General features: G+C 42.5%; 2 protein-coding genes across 2 annotated transcripts; both read left to right on the top strand.

The window, feature by feature from the left end:
• Positions 1-1805: 1805 nt before the first annotated feature.
• Positions 1806-6262, top strand: LOC311345304 (eukaryotic translation initiation factor 4E-binding protein 3-like). Its single transcript, XM_084469662.1, has 3 exons — positions 1806-2150; positions 3904-4080; positions 6118-6262. The coding sequence occupies exons 1-3, from the start codon at positions 2024-2026 to the stop codon at positions 6144-6146; spliced, it is 333 nt and encodes a 110-aa protein (XP_084325788.1). The 5' UTR covers positions 1806-2023; the 3' UTR covers positions 6147-6262.
• A 6113-nt stretch (positions 6263-12375) lies between these two features.
• LOC311345292 (long-chain-fatty-acid--CoA ligase 4-like) lies at positions 12376-22539 on the top strand. The gene is made up of 15 exons (XM_084469651.1): positions 12376-12440; positions 13440-14054; positions 14163-14340; positions 14672-14781; positions 15977-16115; positions 16301-16451; positions 16739-16862; positions 17694-17765; positions 17922-18061; positions 18380-18552; positions 19103-19177; positions 19784-19972; positions 20162-20276; positions 20759-20916; positions 21213-22539. Exons 2-15 carry the CDS (start codon positions 13698-13700, stop codon positions 21368-21370), a joined length of 2139 nt encoding a protein of 712 aa, XP_084325777.1. The 5' UTR covers positions 12376-12440; positions 13440-13697; the 3' UTR covers positions 21371-22539.
• The last annotated feature ends 70 nt before the right edge of the window (positions 22540-22609 follow it).

Genomic DNA, 22609 nt, shown 5'->3' with positions numbered 1-22609 from the left:
TCAAGAAGTGTCCTAAAATAAATACTTTTTCGTCATACACTGTTTGATCTGTACATTTATTTCATGGGCTTCTCGGCTGAACAGTTTCTCCATTTGCCAAAGCAATACAACTCTTTATACCGCTTATACAATGATGACCAAGAACTAGACCCGCTTGTTTAATGTGTAATGATTTAGTGTGTGATATTTTTCAAATAGGCTACATTTTGAACACCGCCTTCGGTTAATGTGGTAAGTTTTCAGTCGTCGTCAACTATAGTTGAGAAGGATTTCTTGACTTTGTTTTTCATCTGTTTTTCAAAAGTGAAGAGGAAACAAATTTCATGTTGAAACTATATATACAGTGCACATCCAATCATTTGTACATGCATAGGCTACGTAAAAAGACAATCCATACTATATGTACAGTAAGTACACCTTTATCACATACGGAAAGCGTTACATATCACGAGGAGTAATTTATTCCTGCAGATATTAAGTAATTCTAATTTCATAGTTAATTATAAAACCTTAATACGAGAAAATATCGTTTATTTTGGATTGTGTTATTGGTTATTATGTCAAAGTCTGATTTGTGAGACCAATCAAACGTAATAATAACGAACTCATAGATAAACCGCCTATGCCTAAACCGAAAAAAGAGCGTTTGCACGTCCAGCACGCTACAGCACGAGTGTTTCGGATCCATGAAGCCACGGCCATGTATAATATACATAAAATGGACACTAATAAAATACACCACAAGAGGGCACAATCATGCACCTATCGGTTCCTGATGAAAAAACAACAACAACACATATATATCAATTTAACATTTAACAAACATTAACATATATATAAGCCTATGCCTATATATATTTTTTATTTACTTTGTATTATTATTAAAATAATATATAATAAACATAAATAGCCTCTATATATATAGGTCAATATTTACATATAGGCCAATATATTGGTTATTTGTTCATCAGGACCCTATGTGCATGAAATACAACTTTGTCGGGCACTTAGCAAGGGCTGAACTGCAAGGGATATATTGGCTGACTCATATAGGTTACTGATATTGCATGAGTATCCAAGTGTGGAATTTGGTTTTATTCCTTTGTTGTCACTTGTTGATGTGTATCCTACTGTAGCCCCACCCCAACGGACCACATGATCATTCGCATCTAACAACTGCCACCGCCCATATTCTATTCGAAAACATCACGAGTTTTTGAGGGGATACGTCCTACGATGAAGAGAGGGCATGTAGAACATAACAAACAGCATATTGCACAATTATTTCAAGTATCGTTTTATTATTTGTAATCGTGCTTACAATCCATTATCCCTTATTATCTACAAACCAATTATCGAATTGATATATAAAACAAATGGGACAATTTGGTAAACACGTTAGTTATTTCTTAGTATTTCATATTCTCAACAGGTATTGTTTTTACTTTACATAAGAAATAAAGCAATAATATTCGTCATCATAATTATTGTGTACATTGAATGGACCGAGTGCCATGTCCAAATTCGCCGTGGGCTCATACATACAGCTTCCACTCGTGGAAATAATGATGGATGTAATGACATCCCTGAGCCTCGTGTAGTTTATACCAGCGCCAATTCTCTCTAAATAGCTCTGGTTTATAAATATATAATTATATATTTAAGTACGGTTGTATGGCGCATTGGAACCGATCCGCGGCCATTTTACCCCAATCTAAACAAGCGGAGAGTGGGCGGAGCCTGGCGGCGCTCCCTGCCCTCTTTATAATATGTCTGATGCTTTTCTTCGCACATGGTCGTGTTAGCTCGCTAGTTGAAGGGCTGTGCTCCAGTTCCCAATCGATTTTTGGACAGCATTTGAAGGTGTTTATGTCTGGCGCAGTTTGTGTGCAATTCAATTAGCGAGTGGTACATCGCACTGGGGATTTCAACAAATCTGGTTAATAAAACCAGTTCCTTTTTTTTTCTCTCTCTCTCTCTCTCCTTCAAAAACTTTTGGTTCGACCGTCAACTGCTCATAGCAATGTCGACCAACACAAATAAAAGCTGCCCCATTCCCACTAAGATCCTCACCCTTAACGACTGGTCTCAACTGCCCGACCGTTACAGCCAGACGCCCGGTGGGACCCTTTTCTCTACCACGCCTGGAGGTAAGCAATAGCATAGCCTATGACCCGCATTTCTGGAATATGAATTACTCGTCCTGGTCAAATGTGTGTGCATGGTTCGGGAGTGACGTGCCTGCTCGCATGTGCAAAAAAACAGCTGAACTCGCTGCGCTGCACAACTTCACGATCACGCTCGGTCAAACACACATTTGGCATAGTTTGAAAACAAAATCAAGCTCAGCACATATTCAATGTGATGTAGTCTAACGTCAATGTTGTGTCATATGTTTATTATGGCTGTGACGTTGTGTTATGGATAAAGAAAACCATTGTACCCATCCGTATCGTACAAATAATGCAAATTATTGCAACTTCACATACACAGATTATGGTGATTGCTTAACGGCTGTCTTGTGCCTTGCAAGGTGTCACGTACAGGCTTCAAGTTTCTTGATCGTGTCTGCCCTACGTGTCAAAACGTATGGCATGCCTTAAAAAAACCACAGTGGTCAGCTTAACTAAATATTAAACACTGTTAGTATGCAAAGTGGCGTACATGTGATCCCAGCGCTTATTTATTCGGATCAGACACTGTAATGTAAACAACACCCTATGGATCACGAGCGGGCACCCTGTGACCTGCAGCACAGTACTTCAGCTGTCAAGAGGAGGCGAGTGATTGGCCTTGACGGTAGTCCGTAGAGGCTGCCTTCACCTCGTGTTTATAGATACGATAAAGAACACCATGTACCAAGCAGAACACAATGACAAGGAAACGCAGATATGGCATTGCACGCTAAACCAAACCATGAAGCGCTATATATCCATACGTTCAAGCGAGATAAGCTCGTGTTGATAAAGCAGAGCTGTCGTTATTATGTTTTCAAATCAATGTAAGTTACTAACAGGACATGCATGCATGTATGCAGTTTCGTCATACCGTCCCAATAAGGGAGTGACCATAAGGGTATATGTCTGTCTGTATTGTGTGTGTCACTTCACATTGTAAAGGCCTGCTCCTACCCGCTAGCTTTCTGATGCTAGTTTACATTCCATCTGTCCCCCACCCCTCTGTGCCCCTCTTTGTCCCGAGCAGGCAGCGCACCAAGCCACCATTGCATAACATGTTTTCCCTTCTGCATAGAGAACTGATACTGTACATTGCACATCGGTAGCTCAAACTCCAATATGTATATACCACACCCACGGTACACACAAACTGTAATACAACATTGAGCCAAGCAGTGTGGTGTTTTCAGTGGGCTAGTTAGCTTCTGTTGGGAGCTGAAACGTTTGCCCGTGTAACTCTCTGCTTCTGTGGTCGATTTTTATGAAATGAAAACAACAAACGCGAACATGGGTAAAAGGTGCTGGAGTCCGTGTTATTATTGCAGCAGTGTCACCGCACGCTATAGCTGCCACGTGTGGAGCGAATCTCGTTTCTGTCTGGTGCAACGAAGGAACATGTTCCCAGATTTCTTAGAACTCAGGGTAGCGGTTTGCCTCCTCCCCTTCTTCCAGCAGCGCTGTACAGCTGCCCCCCTCGTCCTATCCTGAAGTTTGGAACATGGGGTGTGTTTGGTATTGGTCCAGTGGCCCTGGCCAGCATGACGCAGGGCTCTCTAGACTTTCCCTTTTTAGTAAACCTTGAGTCAAAACAAAACCGTGTCAACCAAAAAGGTGAACGGTCTCACTAACGATGTCACTCTCTTTCATCACCTCCTATCTCAATGCTAGGGGCTCTTTTTAATTTTAGCGTAAAAAAAACGACTTCCTCCCACTTTTTTGAAAACAGGAACCCGCATCATCTACGACAGGAAGTTTTTGCTTGAGTGCCGAAATTCCCCCATCGCCAAGACCCCCCCATGCTGCCTGCCCCAGATCCCAGGAGTGACAGTACCCGCTACACACCCGATCGGAAAACTGCAAGACCTCAAAGAGGAGATGGAGGAGGAGGAGAAGGACATCGCAGGTACATACGTACACATACGCATACGCACTGTTCATATGTTCAGTGGTCTTAAGGGAACCCTACATGTATAGGGAGTGAAAAATGACCTCATTGCAAAATGACCTAGATCAGCATCGTGTTCAGCATCGTGCTTACGTGTGCAAACAGACACACGCCAGACACCCGATTGAGAAACGATGTCCTTGGTCTGGGTCAAGTCTCTGATGTTTTGTGTTATTATTTCAAACCCTGCAATTGAGCCTTTCCTGTTGGTCAGGTCAGGCGAGGGCCATGTAAACAGTGAATTACCTTTTATATACATAGACATACATCACTGCTACTGTCCTGAGAAAGGGTTGAAGGGTTCATGGTAGTTAATGTTTTTGTCTATAGGTATGTGGACAGTCCATCTGTCAAGACGTATACGCTTCGGCTTATGTTGCGTCTCTTAGCTCTTAGCCTCTTAGCCTCAGTGTGTATGGTTGAGTAAGGGGCAAAAGTCACTGGTTGCCACCCTCAGGAGATTAACGTTGCTGTCAACAATTTCAAAAGTAGGCCAGAGCTGTCTCTGTAGAGTCTGTTGGCTAAATTATTACCTTCTATTGTAATGTTGGCATTTAAAGTAACAGATCTAAACTCGAGGCTGAGTAATAATATTTAGATTTTGTCCCGCCATGCATCTCTTCTCACTCAACTATACCTCCTGGGGTGAGATTTGTTTTGCTCATACTTGCTGGTGCCGTTTTTGGCAGTAGCTCAGGAGGTTGAGCAGGTTGTCTGACAACCAGAGAGTTGTTGGTTAGATCCCAGTGTTGTGTTCCAATATCCATACTTCCATGAGTACACTTAAACGTAGTACACTATCCGCCTTCACTAAGTGTGCTGATTTTCAGATGTCAGTGTCGTTCCAAATCGAACGATCGCGACTCCTCCGCAATAAACATCCCGCTTTGAACAGTGACCTCTTTACGCATAGTAGCTATACAAGCTATAGAAGCTACAAAATGAATAAATGAATGCGGGCTATGTGGAAAATGCGCCGACGTTGGCTCAGCCTGGCTCCACCCTCTTCCGCTACGTAGCTAAGATGGCTGCGATTGAGTACAAGAAGTGTGCATCGATCCACACTTTGCGGGTTGATCGTTGTGAGTACACCATCCGGGTCCTTTCAGTACACTTCTTTTCGCCCGATGAATCAGAACGCCCTACGTACTCAAACACACAGCTCCCCCTAGCTTAGTGTCTGTGTGGTCCCTGAGAAGACACCGAGCCTTGACGGGCTGGCTGTTGCCATGCATGAATGGGTATACGAATGGGTGAAGGTGAGGCAATTATTGTGAAGCACTTTGAGTGGTCACAGGTGTGAAAAGTACTGTATAATTGTAGTCCATTTTCCATTTTAAAAAACCTAAGAAAAGTCGAGCATGGTAATCTTGAAATAATTTTTTTTGTCCGGAAATATCCTGCAAGACCATCTTGAACAACAATGTAACACAGATTTAGTGCTAATAGTTCCCTAATGGAAAAGATAATTTGTTCCCTGAAAATATTAAAAGTAATAGACATTCCACCCAAATAAACACGTATTACTATAAATATAAATGTACATTTAAAGATTATAAGTCATGACCAGTTGTACATCAATGATACATTTTGTATCATTTGTTGATATTTGTTGTCCTCCTATATATGCAAATTGTAAAAGTAATTTGATTAAATGTGTCATTCAAGTACTGCACCATTTGATTATGATCAATGCCCACTTCCCTGTGGCAGTGTGGAACATCCAGCATTTATTTTACAATGCCATGGATTAATGTTGGTGTTAGGTTGAGCAGACAGTAGTCTCCACACACAAGTTGTAATGTAATTCAAAAGTTATGAGGAGCAAAAAACACAATAGGAAAATTAAACACTTGGATTTCCGAATGTCCTGAGTCCAGAATGTCACTGGGTAAATAGAAACCAGTGTGATTTGCCTGGGAATGGATGCTCGTCCAAACTTGAATGCTAATGATCATTGTTTATTTTCCCCCCTTTTATCATTTTCTCTTATAGATGACAACCAGTTCGAGATGGACATCTGAGTCGATTCTACCTCCCATGGAGAGAGTGCTTTTGTTCCAGCGCCTCTGTGGTCTCCAGTGACTCTCATGCGTTAAATATATGCATATATATTTTTTAAATATATATGTAAACTTTTTTTCAACTTGTTTCTTTTTTTTTTACGAAAATCTCCTAATTTAAGGAAACTAAAATAATGGAAAAAGAATAAACTTAGGGTGCTACTAACCCCAAACAAAAAAATAAAACCAACCAATCACGCGATTCCTGTTGAAATGAACGGATTGGTTGCTAACTCCTCGAGAGCAGCAGCAGGAAGTTGTACCAAGGAGTCTGTTCTTTTTTTTTTTTTTTTTTTCCCTTCTTTTGAGATGGTATTTTTTAACGTTTTGTAAATAAGAACACGGTTCTACGTTGCGTTTTTTTGTACGCGAGGGAACGCCACTCGTAGATGCATTCATGTTAGATCGATCACACAATGCATGTCGTGCAGCGGCTCATTCCCACAGCAGTTATTCCCCACCCTTCTTCCTCCGAGTGGGAGGCTGGTTCGTGGGAGGATTTCCCAGCAGAACACCTACTAGATCACAAGGCATCAAAGGCTGCAGTGACGCACTCAATGCCTCCCCCCCCCCCCCCCCCCCCCCCTCCCCCCCCCCAGTCCACCTAGTCCCCCATTCGGGAGGATTAGCTGAAGATGGGAGGGATAACTGCTGTAATTAATTTCAAAATAAAAAATGAAAAAATCTTAAGTTGTGCTGTTAAGTCATTCGTTCTTCGTTGTTTTGGATGAACCTGTACTGTGACCTTTTTGGTGCAGTGCCCGGTTCACTTGATTTTGATCCTTTTTGTTTTCTCCATAGAGCATATTGATTTAAGTAGGGAAACAATCCCTGGGTTGATGAGGCCATGGGTGGATCTGTTGGAGCACTGTAGCTGTTGCTCTTTCAAATGAATGTAAACTAAATGGTGGCGACTGGGGGGAAAAAAAATCTGTTTTTCTGTATGCCTAAGGGCTGTCTTTCCTGTTGTGGCTTTCTATTGTATGGTGCATACCATTACAGGGTTGTATCAATACATTCTATGTTTGTAAAACCGTTCAACCCACAGTAAGAAACCCAACAGGAATTTCTACATCAGACTAACTTACTTAGCTCCAGGCTCAGCTGTGTCCAAAACAACGGTTTGGATTGGCTTTTAATGGAATTGGATTGGCAGGAAGTAAAAAAAAAAGTATCTTCTTTTATCAAATGCCTTTGGGTGAAGTGATGAACTTGTTGACATAACTTTGAGACACATGTCCTTCCCTAGTCAACCCTTGCATGCAAACAAGACAAGGAATAACCTTTCATTACCAGCCATAAATCTTTTAGGTATATTCTTACATACAGTGTTTATTTATAGTTTGGGTATCACATTTCACCAATTGCATGTGTGCATGTCTAGAACTTGGGTAAACACCCTTATTTAATAAAAAAAAAAGCATATGATCTACAAAAATGCCAATTTTAAGATAATTACATTATGATGCTTTATTAACCCCAGAAAAAAAATGGGTTTAACTCCTGAAATGTACCCTTAAGACTTTCCACCAGTTTTGTTAAAACTGTTCATGTCATATTTTCGATAAGGATCTGGAATTAGATTAACAGGGTTGTAAAATCTGAAATTTGAAGCCATGTGACTGAGGGGTTGCGTAAGGACCTTCTGGTCGCCATTTAAGAGTCTTTACATTTAGAGAATGACATTTAGAGTGTCTCGGCCTCATGTCTGTAGAGCTCTATTGACAAGTGACCACTTGTAGTTAGGGTTGGCAATATTTACTTTTTTTATTTTTTTTTATAACTTTCAACCCTGTCTCCTTTGTCTTATTTTTAAAGAATGATTGCAGGGATTTCCACACCCCAAAAATATTTACAAAATCCAGAAAACAAAAAAATAAAATAAATGAATTAATTAATTAACGTATTTTCTTTGTTAGTTTAAAACTGATTCAATACATGCGGCCTTTTGGCCACTGGCTGAACAACATAGATTTGTCATAAACATGTTTTTATGCCTTGCTGCATGTGCTAAATGCACATTGAGCCGGTGATTTGAAAAACATGATTGTTGGGATCGTTTCAACGTTCATTCCCTGAAAGCCTCTGTCTGTCTGTGAACTGATAAACGGTTCTCTGTAGATACACTGTGGGATGTGGGTCAGAGTGCTTGGCTGTTCCAGCCCCGATGATGATGATATGGACAGCCAATGTGCAGTGCATCATGGGAATTGGTCCACTTTCAAGGAACATCTATGGAATTTGTCCTCCGCTTAATTGTCTTGCAAGTTTGTGCTCAAATTTAAATCATATCGAGTTGTCTAATGCCGATTTCACAAGAACACGTGCAGCACAATTGTTCTGTTGTGTAGTCGTAACAAATGCACAATTCTAATTGAGTGTAGCAAGTGATTTTAGAACTAACAACACAGGTGTCAGCCAAATGAAAAGACTCATTGTATACACAATACACCTTGATGGGCACCTGTTATTTTTCCCATAAGCTTATACGCAGGTATTAAAATACATAGGCCACCTAAACCCCTCATAAGGGCAGCGACCTAACTTTTTATTTTTCTGTGTGATGCACTGGTTGATTGTTAATATTTCCTTAAAAAGTCACAACATCATTGATAACGCTGACCTACCTAAACTTGCTGCATGTTGAGCATACATTGTGACTATAAGTTGTAATGTCATGCTTACATTTTATGTTTAATGGGTTAGGTTTCCGACGTGTTTCCATCGATCCCACAGACACATGACGCCTTCCCATCCCTATCTTTCACGTCCTCCATTTAATATTGTTCTACATGCAAAGCGTGAAGCGCATGCACTGAGAGACACTAAGTGCTATTGATTGTAGGCTTAATGTGTGCACCACGTGCTTATGGACACCCTTTCCCTTGTTTAGCTGCGATTTGTTCGGCCATCAGACAACTCGTAGTTCTGTTTTGGAAAATGTTGTTCCCTGACTGGCCTCTGTAGCGTCCCCCCCAAGCCTGGCTCGCCACCATCGCCTCCCAGCCATAGAAAGAGGTTCTATTTTTGAACCCCCCCCCCCCCCCTCTTGGAAGACATTGGTAGGCCTACAGACCGGACTTAATTACCAGGGCAACTGTATAAATAGAGTCAAACAGAGTGTGTGTGTGTGTGTGTGTGTGTGTGTGTGTGTGTGTGTGTGTGTGTGTGTGTGTGTGTGTGTGTGTGTGTGTGTGTGTGTGTGTCATGTCATACATGTTATGTTATACATGTACACATATCAACAGTTACATTCCATTAAGGCCGTTCCAGTTTGCTACTTTTCCGTTTCACATCATGCTCTCTCTCTCTACACAAATTGTTCCTAGCCTAGGTTTGTTGGTCTGGGCAGCGGGAAACACAATTTCAACCAACTTTTATTTGTTAAATAGTCTCGTGTTGTTCCAGGATGTGCCGTTAGTAGACCTATATCCACATCCCCTTGCCAAAGAAAGAGGGAGTAGCTTCCATGACAGCTGCTGGTCGTTGCAACTGGTATGGAAGTGTCCATGCCACGGTGTCTTCATGTAACACCACGTGCCTCTGGACAGAATGCAAGAACCTGGATGGGGTTTCGCGAATTGCTCTGCAGTGAGATGTATAATAATGTATAATAAAATTCAGGTTTCATCGATGATTATTCATCCACATTGAAAATAACACGATGTCCATCATATAATGGCCAAACACCTATAGAGCCAGACATTCATTGGTGGTCTCGATCTGCTACATAAAGCAAGGGCGTAGTAGCCACATACAGTTGGGCGACGTGAGGTTACCGGAGTGGAGTCAGGGGAGCTCGCTCAACTGTTTACTTGTAGCGTTCGTACCAAGTTAGCAAGCGGCAAAACCCGGTATGGATTATCAGAGAGGTGGCTACTCTCGAGGAATAAAAACGGAATGGATTAATTTGGAGATGTGACTTTTGAACTGAGGCAAAACCTGGTATGGATTTCCAGAGAGATGGCTACTTTCGCTCAATGAACACGGAATGGATTCATTTGGAGATGTGACTCGTGTTGGTGACAACATGATTAGAATTTAAGTGCTTTATTGTGCAAATATATATATTTTTGTTGGACCATGCCCCCGAACCCCCAATCATTTCTCTACCCCCCCCCCCAGATTCAAAATTACTCATACGCCCCTGATATTAAGGCATTATAGATCTGAAAATGTATTCGCTTCACTGTAGGCCCAATGTTAGGCATTTGTGCATCTGTGAATTGTAAGTTGTCTTTATTTAAAAGCAATTGATGACCGCATGCAGCATTGAATAGAATATTCCACTAAAATGCACTTGATGATGTCACATTGCGATTATTATATTATTGTGTGATGGGGTGCGTGCGTGTGTGTGTGTGTGTGTGTGTGTGTGTGTGTGTGTGTGTGTGTGTGTGTGTGTGTGTGTGTGTGTGTGTGTGTGTGTGTGTGTGTGTGTGTGTGTGTTATGACATCGATTTCCATAAATGATAGATCATATCTAGTGACAGATCCTAACAATGAACGTTAAGCCAATATAGCCAAGTGAGTTAAACAAGTCACCCATTGACAGAAAGTTACACAGAGGATCACAGTTCGACAATACAGCCTCTTAACGACGTTTGCAGGCCACAATGTGTGAATAGAACTTTGACTCAACCTTCTTGACAAACTCGTACGTTCTGCTGAAAGGAAATACAAACATTGTTAGTGGTCTGCTGCTTATGTTTATTTGAACATAGATATGCCTGCTACAAATTGAATAGTTAATAAAACACAGTTTAAAAATAATTGATCAAGAAAGGAACAAATATATAGGAAATAATGAATAATACACCTCGTATGTATTATTATTTGCAGGAGATGCAATGCGATCCCAACACTGTGCATACTGCATGTCAGTCTTTACCGAGAGACGGAACCCCTCCACAACCACCAGAGCGCGCTCTATACGTTCCTAAAAGATTCCTCGAGAAACGCGTAATGTATTCGGATCATAAACTTGGATCCGGACCACTGTCGTTTCTTTTGGGCTTTCACCAGAGCCGTCCATCACGCACTGCGCGTAGGGCACCAAGCGCTGGAGCGGGCACCGCACCACAATTATGATGAGCGTCATAATAATCATAATGATGTTTTTTTTTTTGATTAAGCACAACTACAATTGGCAATGGCATGAATGATTATACCATTATTGGCATCAGGCAATACAAAGATATGCGTATTTACTCGAAATAATAAAATGAATCATGGTTATCTTTAATGTTATAATCATTGTTTATCCTGAAATACATTATACGTTATTCTTAGTAATAGCTATTCATCTTGGCTAGCCTAAGTGTCAATAATGGTTGGTTTGAATCAGTCTTCAAACCAACCATTAGTAGCTATGCCATCTGAGCCATACGTGTTTAGAAAAGACTACACTAGCCTACTGAATAACTGAATGTGTCTGAATCTGACATGGCAATGAACCAGCGTTCAGATATTGCTTACCTATTCATTGTGTTTTAATTTCTAGGTAAAATATTTGTTTCTTATCATATTTCTTGAAAACTCTTCATATATTTATATGCTAATTAACCCCCCTTGTATTTCTAAATTATTTCAGTGTCATTGCTCAAATGTATGCATGTTGGCGGAACCCTGGACAAAGAAGAAGATGCTGACCCATTTAATCTCACGAATATTTGAATGGATGTGCACGTTTAGGATATATTCGATATGTTATATAGGATTTATCTGTCTGAGTTTATCAACCAAAGGTTAAAACTAATTCACGGGTGAGGGTGGACACACAAGTAGGCTATCTGTTTGTGACTTCGCCCAATATTAAGTATAATAATCTTCTGCTTTTTCAATAAGTTCCAGTTCAGTTCAGTTCAGTTTTATTGTGTCATTGTTACAGAATAACAACGAAATGTTGTTGGAGCAAAAACACAGGCATGTCGTTTTAGTTGTCCACCAATTTATACATAATTCAAACATAATTTAATCCACGGCGTGTAGCCTACAAAGCAAAAATCGCGTCCAATAGTAACGCAGCGTAAAAAAAAAAAAAGCGGGTGGGGGGTCGGGGGGGGGGGGGGGCTGTGTCGTCAGCCGCACGAAGATGGCTCTGCTCCGCTCCCCCATTGGTCCAGAAATATGGAATCAGATGACGTAGTAGTTCCGTGTTGCCAGTGGCGCTGGAGAGGTAACTCTCGGTCATTCTTCTCTACTCAGCGGAGACGTTGTCAGGACGGGGCTTTGGACCGGGAGAGGCTACCTAAGGTAAAGATGTGCTCATGGGCAGCGAGCAGGGTATCCGTTTAGTTTCGTATTGTAACTGTGTTTCTACGGTGGACCATTGAAGTGAAATGCGCACCGGGGGGTCCTGTCTTTAAGAGCAATAGTAACACTAGTGTGTACATGGTGGAGTGATTGTTTCGGTGCTAGCGGAGCTGCTATGTGCCAAAGCAACGTGTACCTGCGTTGTGATGACCCCCCCACTGTCATCGGGATGAGGGGCTTTTACGTTACATATGTCGTTTATCAAGGCCGTCAAATTCTGGGATTTTGTTTTCTGACTAAAATGTGGAGAACATTGACACGAAAGGCTGGATGGAAGTGACTCATTGGATTCATTAAACAAGCGTTCCCATTCAAGCGGTTATTCGCGTCCATAAAGACCAACAACAAACGATAAAGTATTCCTTTTGATAACGGGTCGATTTTGTGCGGATCTTTTATTGAAAAAAAAAAAAATAATATATATATATATATATATATGTATTCTGGTATCCCTTTTGGTCAAGTCTATCGTCCTTCTTAAGAATAAGTGTATGCTCGGAAGTAAGTTTTTTTATAATTATAAGTATTGCTTGCTATCAGGGGACTCATTTGAAGCTCTCATTGGAACTAATCCATTTTAACTCTTGAGGTCACCCTGTGCTTTAAGGTTTGAGTGTACTTTCTCCGGCCATCCAGTGGGGGGTGACCCCTTAAGAGATTTAAGAGATACAATAATTTACTGATCATTAAGTATATCTTCTTGCGAGTCAGTTGGGCTCACTAGTTTAAAGATATCTCTGTCAGCCAGTCCATTAGTTTGAATGGAAAACTAAAAAATAGCAGCTCAAGTCCATTTCGCCTGAGATAGGCAGGCCAAAACTCACATCTATCTCCTTTAATTTAATCTCCTCATCAGATCACCTTCTGGAACTGTGCTAGTAATGCTTGTTCTGTCCTAGAGTTCGATTTCTTAACATGTTCGTCTGTTTGCTTCTTCAGGAGTGAATGGGATTCCAGGTCATCGTATCTTCTCTTCTCATCCCAGCTGATGATCTTAACATGACTTAACATCAACGACAACCGTTATTCAATCAGCTCCACCCTCAGGATTTATTTCCCCTTGACCACCCTAAACTAGACTAGTTCCTCTTAAACTAGACAGCCAGCGGCCTTTTCTTCCCTTTTCCTCCCGCTCCACACCTCCACCACATCCCCCACCCCCCCCCCCCCCCCCCCCAGACCATCTGAGCCAGCGCTATGGGTCTGTCCGTGGACTCTGCTTTGCACTCCGTCCTGCTGCTTCCCGTTCATCTCCTGGTGTGGCTGTATTCCCTCATCTCCTTCCTTCCATGGTACTACATGACCAACGCTGGGACGAAGAAGGCCCGGTCCATGCGCACCAAGGCCAGAACTACCTCGGGGAACAGGGAGGGGCCGTACCGCTCCGTGGATCGCTTCGACTCCCTGGCCAGAGAAGACTTGCCCGGCAAGGACACCCTGGCCAAGCTGTTTGAGCACGCCGTTCAGCGCTACGGGCAGGCCGACTGCCTCGGCACCAGGGATGTTTTGAGTAAAGAAAATGAGGTCCAACCCAGTGGAAAAGTGTTTAAAAAGGTATGCCTCTGTGTTTGTTTGTCTCCAATTTGTTGTTTATCAAGCGTTGATTGTTCGTATAACAAAACAAAAGAAAGGAGGAAATATGATGATTTATATTCCTTTCAGCTTATCTTGGGCGAGTATCGCTGGCTTTCGTACCAGGAAGTGGACACCATGGTCTGTCATTTGGGAAGCGGGCTTGCTGCTCTGGGCCAGAAGCCCAAAAGCACGGTGGCTATTTTCTGCGAGACCAGAGCCGAGTGGATGATCACAGCCCAGGCATGCTTCAGATATAACTTCCCCCGTAAGTAGCGCTGAAACCAATACAGGTCTTCATGATCCCCCTCAAGTGACCACATAAACACCCCCCCCCCCCCAAGTCACACTGCTCTGCATCAGTGTTTTTAATTCAAGTCTTGTGTGGGGCACATACACGGGTAAGTTAATACATTGACATTCCCACAATGGCTATGGGCGTAAAGTGGGCTGAGTGTGACATTGATGACCAACAATAATGGGGGTAACAGCTTAATCATGAGGAAGGACTTTACAGCAACTTGTGGGTCATGGTGTAATCAGTATGCATAATTGAGGCCTTACAGCTGATTACTGTTGTTGTATGGTTCACTCTATAGTGGTGACGTTCTACGCCACCCTGGGTGAGGAGGCAGTGGCGTTTGGCCTGAACGAGACCGGCGTCACACATCTTGTGACCAGCGCTGACTTACTAGAGAATAAACTCAAGGTGAGCCATGTACCAGTTGATGTTAACGAGATCTAATGCTCAACTTGGCGTGAAAACCTGAACATCATCATGATGTCCTCATATCTATGTAGAATGAATGACATTTAGGAACACCAGCATGGTAGTGGAGAGCAAGCTCCAGAAATATGGTTTAGATATCATTATATAATGATGACAATGGTAATAGATTAGATGCAACTTTATTAATCCCCCATAGGAGAAATGAGATTGTTGCAACAGCCCAGCAGCAGTGGACTAACACAGGATAAAATGACAATACAATTTAAAATTAAAAAAGTACTAATGCAAACAAAAATAGACCCTAAGATAAATGCTAAAGTAAGGACAACACAAGAAAAAACAGAACAATCAACAACAAACAGGGCAAACAAAACACACGGCATAGACCATATAAATTGTTGGCACTGTTGTACAGCCTATTGGCTGCCGGTACAAAGGAGCACTTTGAAACCTTTTTATATAGATAAAGACATGAATAAGACATGTATCAACTTGGGTTTATAGTTTTATACCAGGGTACATGAGATAACAATGTTTCAAATTAAATTCCCATCTTAGATGAACAAATACATTTCTTCTTGGTTTCTGTCAGGTTTTTAATAAATCCTGCTAATTTTTTAATGGCCCTCCAACCAGGTTTTCCGTTGTTTTTTTAAATCCAAATTGATTAAATCAACAGAATAATCAACCCAATGCAAAACCATTACAATGTCAACTGTAAAAAGCAATATTTGTATTCTCTGAAGCTTAAAATATTATCTTGGTTTTGTTACTTGGTTTTTGTAAAACCAATGGAAGTGACGGCACAGGAATGATGTTTCAAATTCGATAAACTACAACTTTCACAAAAACTTGAGTGGGTTGGAGGACAAAATATTGTAGTAGTTTTTTTGGCGAAAGTACCACTGATCAAATTTTTCAGTAGTGGTTTCTAGCCCTAGCAAATACATGTGACTTCCAAGGCCAGAAAATAGATGCATCCCACCATGATACAAATACTTTTTACTAGATCCTCTTTATGACCACAGCCCAGTGTAGTTTGCCATGCGTGCTTTATTGTGTCTTTAGTGACTTTATCTTCAATCAGGTTTTGATGATATTTACATTCAAACCTGAATAGATAAACAGCACATTTTTGCATATATTTGTAAAACCCATTGTTCTCTTCATCCAGAATGTGCTATCAGAGATCCCAAAGCTGAAGCATATCATTTACGTGGACCAAAAGATGGTGAGCACAGAAGGCTTCCCAGCAGGGCTCACCATGCACAGCATGCAGAGTGTCCGCCAGTTGGGGGAAAAGCCTGAAAACCGTGAGTATTTGACCAAAGGTTTCGACCTTGTGGGTGGCTTGTTTTTTTTCATATATCCAGAGACACAGATAATACTCAGTGTTTCCCACAGACCAGGTAGCAATGTGTGGTGTGGCACTGCAAGGGTGGGGGGGGAGTTGGACACCCTTGACCTAATAGGCTCCTGTCCTACCCCCGTGTTCCAGTAATTCTGCCGGTGGTGCAGCCTCAGCCGTCTGACCTGGCCATGGTGATGTACACCAGCGGCTCCACCGGAAGGCCCAAGGGCGTGATGATCATCCACCGCAACATCATCGCCGGCATGACTGGCCAGTGCGAACGCATCCCTGGGCTCGGGTGAGAATAGTAGGATTTTGCCAAATGTCAAATCTTCTGTGAAATGGAACATACATTTTTTGCAATTTGATTATTTTCACAATTTGATTATTTTCACTGATTCCCGCAGCTTTATCCCAAAAAAAACCAAACAAAACATCACATGTTTCACAAACAGTTCTTAGAAAGGCTAATGTGTTTATGACCGTTACAATTTGTCAACAATACTGATTGCGCGTAACAACAAAGCAAAAGTACATTTGCTTTGTTGTTGACAAGGAAAACAAGTTATGTTGTTTTCCTACCAGGCCCAAGGATACTTACATCGCCTACCTGCCCCTGGCTCATGTTCTGGAAATAACTGCGGAGATCTCCTGCCTGACATACGGGTGTAGAGTCGGCTACTCTTCCCCACAGACACTATCCGATCAGGTAAGCCTGCTGTCCCACTTCTCCAATGATGCATGGGTTATATTCTTCATAATCACAAGCAGATTTTGCGATGTTTATTCGTCAAGGAGAAGGCAGAGAACCGTAACAGTGCATGACATGGTTATTCTAGCCAAGGATCATTTTCGATCTCTATCCCTGGTTATGTTTTTCAAAACACACTATAAGTTATGATTCCAAAGCAGGAAAAATAACAAGTTATATAAGGTTATATCAATAGTGCTATCAATATTTGACATGACTGTGATGGGCAAAAATAACCGATACATTACGGATACATTACATTACGAATATAGTCAACTCTGGGTCCAAACCTAACGAACACAACACACCACACATTCAAGAGGGTCAAGATGACCCTCGAGCCCTCCTGTCAGTCACAGCTGGTTAGAAGGGACACACATATCACACTGAAAGACTGTGTGATACAACAACCCGGAGGCTCAAGAACAAGAGAACCCTCGATAACCCACACAAAGTCTAACACACACACCTGGCTAGGAAAGAACTATAAGTTTCACATGCACCGGATCACGCGTGCTCTTCCGAAGCAGAACCTCCAGACGACCTCAGCGCTGTTAGGGGACGTAGGATATTCGATCTCTCACGCTTTATGAATCAGTATTACCTTTGCTACTTTACTCAATAAATCCAAGGCCCGTGTTCTGACAGACTTTATTACCTCTCCGTCTCATTTTATCTGGTCAAGTAACTAGACAGACTGTTTTTCCCAACAACTGTACAATACATATCCTCATTTAAGTGTGTGTGTGAGAATCGTATCTTGATGGGTTTTCTCCTCTTCATATCTAGTCCACCAAGATAAAGAAGGGAAGCAAAGGAGACTCATCCGTCCTCAGGCCGACCCTGATGGCTGCAGTACCAGTAAGAAGCCCTCACGTCGTGACCCCCCGTCTGTGTTATCCACACCATCCATCCATCAGTGCTCCTCTCACCATCTCCTCCTGAGCGCTTCTCTCTGAGTGCTCCTCACTCGGGGGGCCATCATCTCTAATCTTGGTTTCTTTTGCTCCTCACTAGGAGATCATGGATCGCATCAACAAGAACGTCATGAGTAAAGTGCAGGAGATGAGCTTCATTCAGCGCACATTGTTCACGCTGGGCTACAACTACAAACTGGAGCAGATCAGGAGGGGCTACGACGCCCCCCTCTGCAATGCGTAAGCACCCAACCATTATTTTTCCCATTTACATTCAGTAGATGGGTTTTCCGCTGTTTCTACTGTACACACCAGACACGCACCTACACCTACATCTCTGTTTGACTCTATTTATACTGTTGCCCTGCCAGTAAAGTCCAGCCTGTCGGCCTACCAATGACTTGTGTGCATACATATAAACAAATGCCCCAGCCGCGCATACATTAATGCAAACACACACAAACGCACAGTGCCTGGTGTAAACAAAGGAAGCGGTTGAAGCCTGTTCTCGGGCTCCCGAGCCGCTCAGCCACTCAGGCCCTCGTCTCGTCTCCGCAGGCTGCTGTTCCAGAAAGTGCGCGGGCTGCTCGGCGGCCGCGTGCGCATGATGCTCTCGGGCGGCGCCCCGCTGTCGCCGGTCACCCAGCGCTTCATGAACGTGTGTTTCTGCTGTCCCGTGGGACAGGGCTACGGCCTCACCGAGACCTGTGGAGCAGGAACCATCACAGAAGGTAAGCCTTTTGGACATCTCGGTAAAAAAAAAATGTTGTTCAGAAATGTTGACTGTGTGGGAGGGCTGGTTCAAGAAGCCTTACCTGGAACTGAGTCGGCGTGATTTGGAATCTGGGGCTTGGTGCGGCTGCATACCTGTGGTGCATTTAATAACCTCTTGCTGCCAACGCGCTAATAAAAGCCTTTTATTCGAGGGTTAGAGCGTTTCATGCGTGTTCATGAGTGTTGGCTGGTTTAACCTGTCTTTATTACTGAATGCACCACAGGCTCACCCAGCCCTAGAATCCAATCAACCGGACTTGGGCCAAGTGAGGCTGCTTAAACAATCTATCAAACAAACACTCCACAACACTCTGAATACACTTTCAACCAAAGTGATACTGTAATGAAGGAGATGGTAGGGGTTAGGGGCCCCTTGCTCAAGGATGCAAACGGGTACATCGGGGTTCGAACCCAAGAACCTTTCGGTTGTAAATCAAGCAGCAGATTATGAGTGTGGTGGCACAGTTTCTAACACCCAAGATGCTGTGTTTTCTTTTCATTGTATAGTTGCAGACATCAGCACCGGTCGAGTGGGCTCCCCTCTCATATGCTGTGAGATCCGACTCCGAGACTGGGCAGAAGGTATTGAGAAGACGCACAAAGGGTCACATGAGGGGTCACATGATCACCGCACACACTGCATGCGTATAATGATGATATATTCAATAACACGCAAGTTTAAGCAAGCACTCTGATTGGTCAATTCCCATTCTCAAGCGTGTTTAAATGCCTGGTGAAAGAACGGACAAAAAGATTGTGCCTAATAACAGAAAGTATCGCTACACTAACTAGCCGAAACTACTTTCATGAGCCTAGTTTCCATAACAACCTTCAACTGACCAAGAGTCGGCTATCGTTACTATAGGAACTATTTTCTGATGGAGATGAACTCGGGCAGAAAGCTTGAATTTGAGGGCAAATTAACCCACAATATGAACATATTTTACAATATTGTTGATAATGAAGATGACTTGTGTTATTGAATCACAATCTTACACGAGATGGCGTTCTTGAATGTCATTATTGGTACGCGAAGCACAGCCGTAGGAACGAGGCGCTTGCGCCGAGTTCCGAAGTCCTGTGCTTCAAGTAGAGAAGATTGCTTAAATGAAGTACTAAATTACATTACACACATGCATAGAATTCCAGGCCCACATACCAGTCACTTAATCAACTGTTTTTGAACAGGTGGCTACACCAAACAGGACATGCCGCACCCCAGAGGGGAGGTGCTGATCGGTGGGCCCAACGTAACCATGGGTTACTACAGGCACGAGAATGGCGATCAGGACTTCTTCGTGGACGAGAGTGGCCAGCGGTGGTTCTGCACGGGGGATGTGGGGGAAATTCACCCTGACGGCTGCCTCCAGATAGTGGGTGTGTATGACCGTCCCCCCCCCCCCCTTTACTCGCCCTTTCAGATGACCGGGCACATAAAGAACCATTGATGCTTGGTTTTCAACACCAAAACTGTTTTCAAGTACTCATACTCATGACATGCATACGGCTTTCGGGTACACCGTAAGTGCTAACGTACAATGAATGCAATTGTGCTGTTCCATGTAGACCGTAAAAAGGACTTGGTGAAGCTGCAAGCCGGGGAGTACGTATCTCTGGGCAAAGTGGAGTCGGTGTTGAAGAACTGTCACCTCATAGACAACATCTGTGCTTACGCAAACAGGTCAGTTAACTTCTTGAGCGTCCCAGGAACTGCCATGCAGTGACAGCCTGCCGCCATGATGTGTTGTCAAATGTGTTGCCACCACCTCATACGACTATGTACTTGGTTCTGCAAAGAGGTCCAACTCAATATCCTTCTCCAACTCAAACTCATTATCCACCTAATATTGGTGTGTCTCATATGAGTCGATTATTTATTGTGAACAATATACAATGGAATACTGTATATTTTGTATTTTATCGGTTCCCGATATCCTGGATACCACTATAAAGGGGGCCCTATTGTACCACCAGGTGTTGGTGTGATTAGCCGTTTCAAATCCTTCCTGCTCTGGGACTTGACTAGTGGGAGTGTCCACCTGGATGCATGCTGGACAGAGTCTACCAGTCCGGGGCATGACTATGTAAAACTATGACTCATAAGCTGTAAAACTGATGTGAAAATGATCACGTAAAATGTAAAAATGATCTGTTTATTTTCAGTGACCAGAACTACGTCATCAGCTTTGTGGTGCCCAACCAGAAGCAGCTGACTGCACTAGCCATGCAAAGAGGCATCGTCGGGAACTGGGAAGAGATCTGTACCCATCCAGACATGGAGAGACATGTTCTGAATGAGATCAAGAAGGTTGCTGCTTCCAGTAAGGGATAGTTTACATGTTGCAGATTGACCGATGATGCATAATGCTTGCCTAGCTGCAGAGGTTTTTTTTGCTTCTATGTCACGCCATTCCATCGTTTGTACCTTTTTCACAAGTTCGGTTTTAGCTACACAGCTTTGCATGTGCCTTGATTTTTGCATTTTGATAAAGGGAAACAGAAGTGCTTTGGATACAATATGCAACATGTCAAAGCCAATCTACACCTGTGTGACAGGTGTAGATGAACATCACTGAACCCAACCCTCACTCTACATACCCTCTTCTCCTCTATCTAGTCAAAATGCAAAGGTTCGAGACCCCCATGAAGGTCCACCTGAGCCCCGAGCCATGGACCCCAGAGACGGGTCTGGTCACAGACGCCTTCAAGCTGAAGAGGAAAGAGCTGAAGAACCACTATCTCCACCAGATAGAGAGAATGTACGGGGGTAAATAGGTGTGCCACTCTCGCCCTCATCTCCAGCAGAGCAACTCTGATGCCATAATGCCACTAATTTCATGTACATAATATTTCAAGAGAGCATTTCAGGTCTTCAGCAATTTGAAAAAAATAAATAAAAACTCTGTAGGTAGTAGTGGTCGCTGGATAAGCAGTGCTGCTCTTCGATGTTGTGATTTGAGATCAACTAGTTTCGAGAGGTTCCACCCCCGGTAAACTAGATCCCAACAGAACCACTTGTTCAATTCGAAGGATATCAGATGACAGCGCTGAACTGCCATCCTTTGAAGAAAATCTTTGTAACTAACATGTCAAGTTATTTACATTTTTGTGTGTAGCTTTTTGCTTAACCGTTCTAACTTATTCCATTTAGATATTCACGCCATCCCTACATTTAATTTCAAGGTGTCCATTGCTCTTGCTGTGGTGGATTGTTGACGTTTCTGTGCCTTTTTTGTCTGCAGCAGTGCCCATGTTTAGTCATGAAGAAGTAGGTTGCACTAAGTTACCAAAAAATGTAATTTTGCAATCGTACTCATGGTACAAGAAAGGCTCAAAAGACATGTCATGTTTACAAGTGATACCGTCTTACTGTCAAGTAGGGTTAGTAATTCAGTATTGGTCTGGTAGACTCATGTCTCCTCTCCATGCTTTCCAGTTGTGTTTCCCTTGCCAACCATGAAGTTGCTTTTTAAGCATTGTTTTTGTCCTAATACACTGGAAATGTCCAACCAAATGTATAGGATTCAACAGGACTCAGGAAGATTAATGTTTTAATATTTGAACTTGGCCAATAGTGGGCTATTTATGAATTAAGTACATCCGTTTAACTGTTCTGCCAAGCTCTTAAAATTATTTATTTAAGTACAAGCACTCTGAGGTTAACCATTAGCATGCGTTTCTTGTTTTTGGCATAAGCTACGGTGGTTACTGGTATAACAATACAGCTTCATGCAGATTATACCTCAATTAGAAGGCTACTTTGGTCTCAGAAATTCTGCCAAATATCGTAAACAATTCAATAAAGACATTAAATGTCTTTATCGAATTAGTACATTAAATCAGTCACTTTCAAATGGGTTGTTCTGTGCTGTTAAACGTATGCCATCATTAGGAGCCCATGCTTTGTTCAAAACTTGGTAAATAAATGTCATTTTGTAAACGGTTTTGTGGCTTATTTTATTTAAAATAAAAAGGCATAATCAATGTCGGTATGTTGAGCCTTACAGATGGGGG

The sequence above is a fragment of the Micromesistius poutassou genome, assembly GCF_964030765.1.
Source record: "Micromesistius poutassou genome assembly, chromosome: 6".
NCBI lineage: Eukaryota > Metazoa > Chordata > Actinopteri > Gadiformes > Gadidae > Micromesistius > Micromesistius poutassou.
Note: the sequence above shows the minus strand (reverse complement) of the source record. Positions and strands in the feature narration are given on the sequence as shown.

Coding starts and splice junctions, on each gene's coding strand:
- LOC311345304 (XM_084469662.1), top strand. CDS start 2,024: ATGTCGACCAACACAAATAAAAGCTGCCCCATTCCCACTAAGATCCTC. Junction 2,151..3,903: donor TTTCTCTACCACGCCTGGAG/GTAAGCAATAGC, acceptor TTTTGAAAACAG/GAACCCGCATCATCTACGAC. Junction 4,081..6,117: donor GGAGGAGAAGGACATCGCAG/GTACATACGTAC, acceptor TTTCTCTTATAG/ATGACAACCAGTTCGAGATG.
- LOC311345292 (XM_084469651.1), top strand. CDS start 13,698: ATGGGTCTGTCCGTGGACTCTGCTTTGCACTCCGTCCTGCTGCTTCCC. Junction 14,782..15,976: donor TACTAGAGAATAAACTCAAG/GTGAGCCATGTA, acceptor CTCTTCATCCAG/AATGTGCTATCAGAGATCCC. Junction 16,452..16,738: donor GAACGCATCCCTGGGCTCGG/GTGAGAATAGTA, acceptor TTTTCCTACCAG/GCCCAAGGATACTTACATCG.